Source organism: Pantherophis guttatus, chromosome 6 (assembly GCF_059756535.1).
Source record: "Pantherophis guttatus breed Tessera chromosome 6, ASM5975653v1, whole genome shotgun sequence".
NCBI lineage: Eukaryota > Metazoa > Chordata > Lepidosauria > Squamata > Colubridae > Pantherophis > Pantherophis guttatus.
In genome coordinates, this window is record NC_142068.1 from 17,178,800 (window position 1) to 17,190,684 (window position 11,885).

Below are 11,885 nucleotides of genomic sequence, written 5' to 3' on the forward strand. Positions count from 1 at the left end.
TTTTCCTTGACATGATGCCTTTAGATTTGTTTAAATTATGAAATATCGTAAACACATGTAATTATGTTATTATGTAATTATCTATTAAATTATATGTCATTCAAGTAAAGTAATACCTTCTTTGAACTTAAGGTTGGCCAATTTGTGATCTGTCTAACCACTCTTGGAATAGAATGCTTGAATTACAGAATAACAGAGTTGGAAGGGACTTTGGAGGTCTTCTAGTCCAACCTCCTGCTCAGGCAAGAGACCCTATACCAGGGGTGTCAAACTGGCGGCCCATGGGCCGGATGCGTCACATGCAGGCCACCCCACCTCCACGAATGGGGAAAATATCGTGAAACGTCACGTAACAGCAACATGATGCAGCTAGTTGGACACCCATGCCCTACCATTTGGGACAAATGGCTGTGTCTAATCTCTTCTTAAAAATCTGCAGTGATGCAGCACCCATAACTTCTGAAGAAGACATTCCACCAATTAATTGTTCTCCGTGACAGGGAATTTCTCCAGAGACCTCTTTAAGAAGAGACTGGATAGAGCAGGGATCAACAACCTGTGGCTCCGGAGTCACATGCGGCTCTTTGGGCCCTTTGCTGTGGCTCCCTGTCAGGTGATCCCACCATTGGCTGGCCCCACCCCTCGCCCTCCCCTCCCAGTCACTCCTCGCCTGGCCTGAGAAGGTAATGGCGATGGTGGGGGATGGAGAAGCGGCCAGGGCAGAGACAGAGAGATACAGAGAGAGGGTGAGAGAGAGAGACATAGAGAGATACAAAGAGAGAGGGGGGAGGGAGGGAGGTGAGAGAGAGAGATGTCAAAAGGATTTTGTGGTTTCCCGGTGTTTTTTAACAACTGGTTCTCTGCTCTAATGACCGGCTGGGTAGGCGTGGCTAGGGGGGAGTTATGTGACTGGTAGAAGTGAATGACATCGAGTTGGCCATGCCCATCCAGGTTTTGTGGCTCCCAGTGTTTTCTTTTCTGTGGGAAATGGGTCCAAATGGCTCTTTGAGTATTTAAGGTTGCAGACCCCTGGGATAGAGAATAAGAAACGAACTTTTCCTGGTGTCTCTATGTGGTACACATGGGTCGAATCCATTCACTCATATATAATGTGGCATGTTGAGTTTCTGGATTTCCCAACAAACCTTGATGAAAACAAATTATGGGTCGGTGTGTTCAAGATGTATCGGCATGGGTTGTATGACTGAGTCACTCCCTGTTTTCTGTCTTCTTTCTACAGATAAGTCAAGAGGAGAACATAACCAATAGATTTAAACTTCAGGCCCTAATCTATCCCGTCCTTCAGCCTTTTGATTTTAATACTCCTTCCTACCAACAGAACAAACTCAGCCCAATCCTAACACGTTCGGTGATGGTGGAGTTTTGGGTAGAGTATTTCAATGGAAGTTACGATTTTGTCCAGTCCATGTTGATAAACAATCATACCTCTCTAGACGTGAGCGAGGCCAATTCCTTCAGAGACCGAGTAGACTGGACTTTCCTTCTGCCTTCAAGATTCAGGAAGAATTACAAACTCATAGCTCCAACCACAGGGAAACCTGAAATCATCCAGAATATCCCTGCCCTATTAGATGCCCGCGCAGGTCCGCTTCTGGCTGAAAAAGAGCTTTTACGCCTGCAGCCCAAAACCTATATTATGACTTGTGAGATCGATATTCTGAGAGATGATGGTCTCATGTATGCCAAGCGGCTAGAGAAAGCCGGTGTGGAAGTCACCATTGATCACTTTGAGGACTGTTTTCATGGCTGCATGCTCTTCACCATTTGGCCACTTAATTTTTCTGCAGGATATCACACCAGAGACAGCTATCTCAAGTGGCTGAACGAAAACTTATAAACAGAGAAAGATCCACAAAAGCAATTCATGCTACTCATTTGAAGGCATCGCTAGAGAACTTCCAGTACAGATTAGCATGCTTCCCCTGTGCATCTTCCTTGACACCTAATTTATGGAGAAGAGTCATGTGTAATCTCCAGATCCAATTCTAAATATATTTGCAAGGAAATAAATCTGGTCTTAATGGAGGCAATATAAAAAGGTGGCTAAATAATCTATACCCCTGCACACTGCAAGACGAAAATGGTATCTGTGAATATAGTTTTATATAAAAGTTTCTTCAAGAACACTGAGAAATCAGTGAAAAAAACAGCCAGTCTTAATCTTGATTTCCTATGCTGATTTTCTACATACAAGAAGTTTCTTCTCCCTATGGGTCTTCATGAGAAATGGGGCAAAGGTGCCACATGTATGACATCATTGCACACTTTTATCAGAAAGCCAATGGATCCATCAGAATGCCAAAGTTATATTTCACTGCAAATGTCACTGCTTCACACATTCCCACACACCAAAATGTAGGGAAGACGTAGCAATAGCACTTAGACTTGTATACCATTTCACAGTGCTTTCCAGCCCTCTCTAAGCGATTTACAGAGTCAGCATATTGCCCCCCAACAATCTGGGTCCTCATTTTACCCACCTCGGAAGGATGGAAGGCTGAGTCAACCTTGAGCCTGGTGAGATTCCAACTGCCAAATTGCAGGCAGCCAGCAGTCAGCAGAAGTAGCCTGCAGTACTGCAATCTAACCACTGCATCACATAGCTCATTATTAGAGGATATATTTTGAGTGCAGAAGGAACCAAATCCATTTCATCTCTAGAAGGGTGCAGAATAATTCATTCTTAGTAATAAAAACTCACTGGAAGTGTTCTGTTTCTTATCCATCCTATTGGAAGTGGTCCAGTTTTTTAAAAAAATCTTTGGGGGGCTGGATCTTTGTGACCTTGGAACATTTTGCATATCTTTTAATTCCCAGCATCTCTGGGGAAACAAAATGGCCTGTAACTTTAGAAACGTACTATTCATTCTCTCATTTAGGTGACTTCTAAAGGGGACTAGATAGATTAGACTAGACTAGTTCTAGTCTAGATAGACTAGAACAGCCATGTGTGTGGTAATTAATAGCTTAGTCTCTGCAGATCAGATTCATAGGAACAACATTGGTACAGGAAGCTGTCATAATCTGTGGGCTTGCTAAAGCTTCTAATGGGCCACTAGGAGTTGAATACTGCTAAATGGGTGTGTTGCACCACTCCCACCACAACACACAGCCAGAGTTCTACAGGTGTTTATTCAAAAATCCCAACAGGTGCTCAGAAAGCACCCCCATTGTACAAATCCCAAGCTCAGCAAGGCAAGAGTCACTAGGTAACTGAGTCCAACAGGCGCACAAACAAAGTCCAGGAAAGCAGCCCACAATTCAAACAGGTCAGGATATATAACACAAGGCACAGAACTGCACATGTTGCTCCAACAACACTCAAGTCTGCAGGTTGGGATTAAGTAGGCAATGCCAGTGCAGCCCTTCATGAGAGGCTAGATTTGCCTCCTCATGAGTGGTCTAGCTGACCAATATTGTGCCTGTCTCCTCTCTGCTCTACATGTTCTTGGATCAGGAGAAGATGTAGACTCCACCTCCTCATTGCTAATGGACAGCAGCTGGTCCTGGTCCTGGCTTGGAACCTCCTGACCAACTTGCTGTGGCTGTGGCTTGGCTCCTTCAGTCATTCCTCTGATGGCCCAGCTGAGGCTGTTCCATCAGGCTAGTACTCTGCACCTCAATCCTGACCAATACTCGGCTCTATACTTTCCTCTGCAGACTCAAACTCACTTCTGAACTCACATCTGGAGAGGGGTCCAGGAGAGGATCCATGACAATGATTTTAGGCTCGATCCAGCAGGACTCAAGTGTCATGTTTTCATGTCAGCATTGGCAACACTAAACTATGTGGACCAAGGTCCAAGCAAATTTATGGGGTCTCCTAAACCACAATGTAGTTTGTTTAGTCTTGGCTGAGTGTTTTGTATGAACCCAGCCATGGTAGCTTATTCAATCAAATACAGCTAAACGAAGATTTGGCATGATAGGTGAGCCCATTCATTGTGTTACACACTTGTAGCAATAGAGGGCATCGTATTTGCAAAATAGCACAGGTCACTCTAAGTCTTCTCGCCCCTCTAAGCATGATCTCATTCAAAGTCATTGAGATAACATGAGATTTGGAAACCTCATGAGAAATTTTTAAAGCTTTGATTTGGGGATGGAGTCCAAGACTCAGAACTGATAATTGTCTTGGTTCTTGTCCGTACTATATTATCAACCCTTGTACGAACTTATTCTGCTGTACCTGATTTTTAAATAATGTTAATACACACACACACACACACACACACACCACTGGATTCCAAACCTTTTTGGAGATGACACACACATTTGCAATTCAGAGTAGGTCTTAAGTATGCATGCAAAATAATTAATAGCAACAGCGCTTGCTTATGAGAGAAATAGTTGCCAAATTGGCTTGATGCGTCTGTCACTAATCCAGAAGCTCTCTTCTGGGCAAGTTAAGCACATTTTCCAGTAAGTGCCAACCACTTATAAGTAAATGGACTCTCAATCTTTGGCAGAAACACCACTCACAAGCAGATGGATTTCTAACTACTAGCAGCAATTTGAAGTAAGTCACTAGCGAGGGTTGGTGCTAGGTCAGTAGGTCTGAGGCAGGAATGTGGTCTAGGCCAGGAGTGCTAGAGTTCATGTCCTACAGAGCCATGGTGACCTCTGATGGGGTGATGATATCCAGAATGGACCACAACACTGTAGATGATTGTGCTGGTTTTTCATCATCGATGGAACTAAGGGTCTTGAAGACTGATGACCAGTAGCTGTTCAACTCCGATGGGGCAGGAGTGAGGCCTCGGTACATGTTTCTCCAGTGCTCTGAGAGTATGACTGACTGGGGAATTCTGGGAGTTGAAGTTCACGCATCTTAAAGTTGCCAAGATTGAGAAACACTAATCTGATTTTTAAAAAATTATCAGTGATGGCAAAGAACTGGACACTACCAAGAAAGATCTTTGCAAGGAACATGTTGAGCACTCCAGGGGTCAATGCACTGAGTGAAAGGGGCTGTGTTTTGGTTGTCTGCAAATCATTTTTTTATGTCAAGACTAATGCAAGAAGTTTGCTCCTTATAGGATTTGGCAGCCCTTCTAGAAGCTATAGTTGTTATGTTTGCCTTCCTTCTATAGGATTATATAGAAGGATTATATATTGGATTATATATTGATCCAAGAGTCATCTTTGGTCTTTGTGCAAGTTTTTTCAAACCTTTGTGTTGCTGTACTTATATGTTGCAAACTAAGTGGGCGCTCTTCTCAGTCCCATGTAATAAGGGATTTTAGAGCGGGGGTGTCAAACTGATGGCCTGCAGATTTTGATCACAATTCAAGTCTCGGAAATTGGCACGTAATTACAATTATTACAGCCAAGATTATGTGATCACCATCTGTGACCTTCCTGACAAGCAAAGTAAGCAGCAGAAGCAGGAGTGAAATGCTCCTGGTTCGGATCGGATTGCCCGATCCAGTAGCGATGGTGGCAGGTGGTTCGGAGAACCAGTAACAAAAATCCCTGTGCCCCCCCCCACCATGCCCAGCTGAGCTGCACAATCATCAGAGGCTTTTTTTTTTTTACTTTTAAAAGCATTTTTTCTACAACCTCTTTGGCCAAAGAGGTTGTTAAAAAAGGCTTTTAAAAGCCTCTAGCGATCAGGCAACTCAGCTGGGATCGTCAGAGTCTTTTAAAAGCATTTTTTCTACAATCTCTTCGGCTAAAGAGGTTGTTAAAAAAATGCTTTTAAAAGCCTCTGACGATCCCAGCTGAGCCGTGCAATCATCAGAGGCTTTTTTTTTTACTTTTATAAGCATTTTTTCGGCCGAAGAGGTGCTTTTAATTTTTTTTAAAAGCCTTTGATGATTGTGCGGCTCAGCTGGGCATTGGGGGGGGGAGACAGGGATTTTTGCTACCGGTTCTCCGAACCACCCGCCACCATTGCTACCGGATCAGGCGATCCAGTCCAAACCGGGAGCATTTCACCCCTGTTTTAGAGGTTCTTTGGTTGAGCTGAGCTCAAGGTTGACTCAGCCTTCCATCCTTTCTAAGGTAGGTAAATTGAGGACCCAGTTTGTGGGGGCAATAAGCTGACTTTGTATAAATATACAAAAGTATGAAGGCTATTGCTTAACGCATTGTAAACCGCCCTGAGTCTCTGGAGAAGGGCGGCATATAAATCAAATTTTTAAAAAAACTGTTAGCTTCTTTGGCAGTTCCTTTTATTTTGAAATACTGCATTTAGCTGTTACAAAGCTCTTCATTTCTTTTGCCAGTAGATGGCATAGTTGGAAACAACAGCTGACTCCATGAAGCTGTTTTTTTTTTTTTTTTGTAAACTAGGAAGCTCTTTAATGCAAAGTCTTCAGTTCTAAAATTAAAATGTGTTTGTTTAGGAAATTCAGAGTTGACCGCAACTTCAATCTGCTTGTTTTTCACAAGAAGCAATCTTTAAAACAGTTCAAGGCAAACTGATAACTAGTGGAAATAAACATTTCAGATTGGAAATTTTGTGTACAATGCTTTCCTTTCTCAGACATGAAATGTAATCCTTTCCAGTTTTGACACATAATATCAGTGATATTAGAAAAACAATGGAACTTTGTCGCTTTGCACCGTTTTCTTGGTCTCAGTTATTTCCTGCATCGACCCAAACGACTGTTAGCAAAAGTTGTTCACGAAATTGTATTAAATGCATGTGTGCGCTTTAACTTGTGTAGTACCAGTTTCTTCCTGTAATTTTTCAACTGTTGCTCCTTCGTTTGAAGCAAAAGGAACGTCTTTCGATTATTTTTCAAGGGAAAAAAAATATTTCATCGAACTTCTCTTGGGTGTGACATGCAACATTTGCCTTTACCTCTTTGTCAAGTAAACCCAGGAGGTATTGTGAAGCTCCTCTCTTTATCAGCTCTTTCTGCTAGTATCTGCAGTTGTCCAAAGTTCTCACATTTCAAGCCAATGTCATGAGAAACTCTTCTGATGGATCATGGACTGAGGTCAGGGGGAAAGAAAAGAGAAGAGTGTTGGAGGCCACATCACCACAACTTCTGCCACGTTGCAATTACGTACTAAGTTTGGAAACAAACGATCCCCTCCCCTTCCCAAAAATCTTCCCCTGAAAAATCTTATGAAGTTTAAGAATGAAGATCCTTCTTTTCCCCTCCATATCTTTCAGAAGACATGGAGAAAATTGGAGGGCACATCTGTACAGCATGTTTGTGATTATTCTCTGGCATTCGCAACAGGGAGCAAATAAAGTTTGAGTCAGGAAAACAATACAATTTGGGGAAAAAAATTAACCGCCCTCTTTTCAGCACTGCTATTCCATTCCAAACATGAGTCTTCTCCAGCAAGTTTATAAAGAAAGAAAAGAGTTAGGAAACATCTGTTTGCAAATGATGCATTTGTTTTGATTTAGGCTTTCACGCTGATAATATGCATTGAGTCAGCACAAACTTGGGTTGCAACACAATGCTGAGAAATTTGAAATGGCAATTATTCAGAATTGCAATGGCTTTATTGCCATTGTATCTCTTCTGATGTTGGGACTCTAGAAAGAGTGCAGAGAAGAGCAACAAAGATGATTAGGGGACTGGAGGCTAAAACATATGAAGAACAGTTGCAGGAACTGGGTATGTCTAGTTTGGTGAAAAGAAGGACTAGCAATGACATGACAGCAATTTGAGGGGCTGCCACAAAAAAGAGGGAGTCAAGCTGTTCTCCAAAGCACCTGAAGGCAGGACAAGAAGCAATGAGTGGAAACTAATCAAGGAGATAACCGATCTAGAACCAAGGAGAAATTTCCTGACAGAACAATTAATCAGTGGAACAACTTTCCTCCAGAAGTTGTGAATTCTCCAACACTGGAAGTTTTAAAGAAGAAATTGGACAACCATTTGTCTGAAATGGTATAGGGCCGTGATGGCGAACCTATGGCACGTGTGCCACAGGTGGCACGTAGAGCCATATCAGTTGGCACACGAGCTCAGCTCCAGCATGCATACACGTGTCGGCCAGCTGATTTTTGGGCCTTTTGGGCCCATCGGAAGTCAGGAAAAAGGCTGTTCCCGGCCTCCGGAGGGCCTCCGGGGGAGTGGGGAAGGCCATTTTTGCCCTTTCCAGCCTCCTAGAAAGGCTCTGGAGCCTGGGGACAGCGAAAAACGGGCCTACCTTGCCATTGCATGCCAAAAGTGGGAGGAGCATGGGGGGGTTGCACACACATGCGTGGGGGGCGGGACACATAGAATTATGGGTGTGGGCACGTGCGTGAGTGACCCCCCCACACTCCCCCCACTTTTGGCACACGATGGCAAAAAGGTTAGCAATTACTGATATAGGATTTCCTGCCTGAGCAGGGGGTTGGACTAGAAGATCTCCAAGGTCCCTTCCAACTCTGTTATTCTGTTCTATTCTGATGTAACCTTCGGAAAAGTAATGATAATTTATTGATTCATTTTATTTATATTTCATATCTTGAACCACCCATCTCTCTCAGAGAGGGAGAACGAAGCCTTTATACATAACAGTATGTAGAATTTGATATCTTGCTAGGTGCCAGTTATTCAGTACAAGAAGATTGTCCTGCTCTCATGTCTTATTGTGGCACTTTGACCTGCGCCACTAAGCAGGAAAATGTCAACCACTGTTAAGTGCTGATGGCATCCCTCTTGGTCCTTTTAGACCTCTTGGTGGCATCTGATACCATCAACCATGATCTTCTTTTGGACTATCTATGGAAATTGAGGAGGTTCCCCCTCCCACTAGGGAATCCATGGGTGGTAAGGAGAAAGGGAAACCCAGTAGTCTCTCTTTTGAGGTGCCACAGGGATCAGTTTTGTCCCCCACCCCACTCCTTATTCCAAGATCTGGATGCAATTCTATCAACATGCTGATGATACTCAGCTTTATATCTGCCATGTCAGGCCATGCTAAGAAATGCTATTGAAGTTTTATCCCGATGCGTAGGAGACAGATAGAATCTGGTTGAGATGAAAAGGCTAAGGATGAATCTAAGATTTGTCTTCTGACTGTACTTCTGTTCTAGCCCCGAGTATGTTGGTCCAAAACGTAGCATCCTAAGTTGACTAGCACCGTTTGCTAAGATCACATTAAACTTATGAAACACATGTAAATGCTATAAACGAACAGTGTCCTCTTGTGATTGGCTCCCCAGTGATGGATTTCCAGAAATGGGTGACTACTGAACATTTCTGGAGGGCTTTGGGAAATTATTGTTCACCATGGGTATTTGTTGGGTATTGTTCTTGATTCTATTTTGATGCGTTATTGAATTTATCATGTTAAAATGTTATTTGGGGGTGGGTTATTCTTTACGGTGGGTATTTTTGTCTAACCTATGTTGTAAGATGATCTAGATAGAATGATAGAGCAGTGTACAGTTTTAACACATAATTAGAGTGCTGCTTTAAGACATATTTCCAATTAATGTTCTCCTCATTTCTGCTACAGTACCCTAATTGAGGACATTTTTCCCACTGGCTGATGACATACTGGAAGGCAGGGTGGGGAATGGTTCCCAAGCCATAGGGGAAAACCCATCACCTTGGCTATATCTGTGTCACACTTGAGGCCAATCAGCAGTGACTCAGAATAGACCAAATAGAAATGAAGTAACAATTGGGGATGGGTGTCTATGGAGATTCTCAGTCATCCAGGTCACGGTTGTCCCTAGAGTGCTTTTTCCAAAAGGTCTTTCTTGGTTTTTTTCTTTGAAAACATTTTGCTTTTGAAGAAGCTTCTTGGATGAGAATCAAAACATTTTCAAAGAAGAAAACCAAGAAAGTCCAGTTGCCTTTTGGAAAAAGAACCTTTGGGACAATTAGTGTGAGAGTAGCACATTTTATGCCAGTGTTGTCTTCAAGGATGGATGGAAATTTAGTAGGGAAAAGCTACCTAGACAGCTAACAAACTCATCCTGGCCAGGTACACGTGTCTAAACCAGTGATGGGTTTCAAATTTTTTTACTACCGGTTCTGTGGGCGTGGCTTGGTGGGCGTGGCATGGCTTAGTGGGCATGGCTTGGTGGGCGTGGCAGGGGAAGGATATTGTAAAATCTCCATTCCCACCCCACTCCAGGGGAAAGTTACTGCAAAATCCCCATTTCCTCCTGATCAGCTGGGATTTGGGAGGCAGAGAATAGATGTGAGCGGGGCCAGTCAGAATTTTCACTACCGGTTCTCCGAACTACTCAAAATTTCCACTACCGGTTCTCCAGAACTGGTCAGAACCTGCTGAAACCCACCTCTGGTCTAAACTTTAAAATGTTTCAATCATTCAGTCAGCCACTCTTCCAGTGACAGTGGTTGACTTATCCCAGAGCCCAGATATTTCCCTACAGTATGGATGGGGAAATCAACAAAACTTTTTAGAGAACGGTGTTAAGTATAATCCTCACTGATTGCATTTAACCAGCCCTTCCAGGATAAGAGTTAATTGAAACTTTGGCAACTAAATACACACAGGGTTGATGAGGTCAGGATCTTGGCGCAATTATATTGAAGAGTCTAAAGTCTTTTTTCGCTTCATGTTTACAAAGGTTTACAATTAACAAAGAAGGAACCTACTGGTTTAGAAGCGGTAGAGAAGGAAACTGAGCATTGTAAAATAAAGGTATTGTAAACAAAGGAATTGGGAAGCACGTACATTTGTGTTTGCATTAACTTTTCACTCTGCAAAATCCTTCAAATCTGAAGAATTAGCCAGCGTAAAGATCCTCCAGGTTTTCATAGGTTTTAGTCTCTGCGTGTTTTGCTGGTGGATAAAGAAAGTTGGCTCAAGCATTTGTTTATCAAACATTAAGGACGGCTGCGCCTAGTTTTTTCTGGCCATTGGCCATTTGCTCTGAGTCCTGGGGAATTCCATTAATCAAAATAACAGACTTGTTTTCTCATGAAAAACTTTGAAATTGTGGGCTGTTAAAATGGCTCATCGATTATGATTACGGCATGTATTCATTGGTGCTCCTATTGCTTTAGTGGCCCCGACTTGCCTTTTCCATCATTCTTTTAAAACACGCACAAAGTATTTGCATGGATTAAATAGCCGAGAAACAGCTCTGGGTGTACAGAGTGGTTCAAATAAAGGTCAGTTTACAAGAAATCCTTGAATAAGTCAATGTTTTCTTTCTTTTTGAGAGAATGTGTCAAATCAATACAAGAGCATTTCCTTGTTGGCATTTCCTTGTTGCATTAATGGGAAGGGGCTATGAGATTATTACGAGAAGGAAGACGAAGTTACTTTTTTATATAGAAAAATAGCTGAAGTAGCTTTTCACTCATTTGCTCAGCATTCCTCTACTTAAACTTAGAATAACTTTATTGTCACTTTGAATGTACGCTAATTGGCATACATTAAAATGAAATTTTGTTGCATGCAGCTCTTCAAAGGATCTCCACCTCCAATATACACGGCATAAACATGACAAAATACATACATACATACATACAAAAGTATGCCTATATCAGGGGTGAAATCCAGCAGATTCTGACAGGTTCTGGAGAACCGGAAGTAGAAATTTTGAGCAGTTCGGAGAACCGGTAGTGGAAATTTTGAGTAGTTCAGAGAACCGGCAAATACCACCTCTGGTTGGCCCCAGAGTGGGATGGGAATGGGGATTTTGCAACATCCTTCCCCCAGTAGTGGGGAGGGAATGAGGATTTTACAGTATCTTTCCCCTGGAGTGGGGTGGGAATGGAGATTTTGCAGTATCCTTCTCCTGCCACACCCACCAAACCAAGTCACGCCCACCAAACCATGCCCACAGAACCGGTAGTAAAAAAATTGGATTTCACCACTGGCCTATATCCACATATGCACTACCCCTTTAAAAAAAAACTCTCCCCATCAAAGAACTATAGAGACAAATATGGCCAAACTGAGCCAAACCTGAT

At 42.7% G+C, this 11,885-nt stretch overlaps 1 protein-coding gene across 2 annotated transcripts in view; it reads left to right on the forward strand.

Annotated features, from left to right (window-relative positions):
* The window catches only part of NCEH1 (neutral cholesterol ester hydrolase 1), a 32,623-nt gene extending 29,874 nt beyond the window's left edge, over positions 1-2,749 (forward strand). The window contains exon 5 of one of the 2 annotated variants that reach the window (XM_034438972.3): positions 1,241-2,749. In XM_034438972.3, coding sequence (XP_034294863.2) covers positions 1,241-1,858 — 618 coding nt within the window. In that variant the 3' untranslated portion in view covers positions 1,859-2,749. The remainder of the gene's footprint in view (positions 1-1,240) is intronic. The other variant, XM_034438973.3, reaches the window with a different exon arrangement.
* The last annotated feature ends 9,136 nt before the right edge of the window (positions 2,750-11,885 follow it).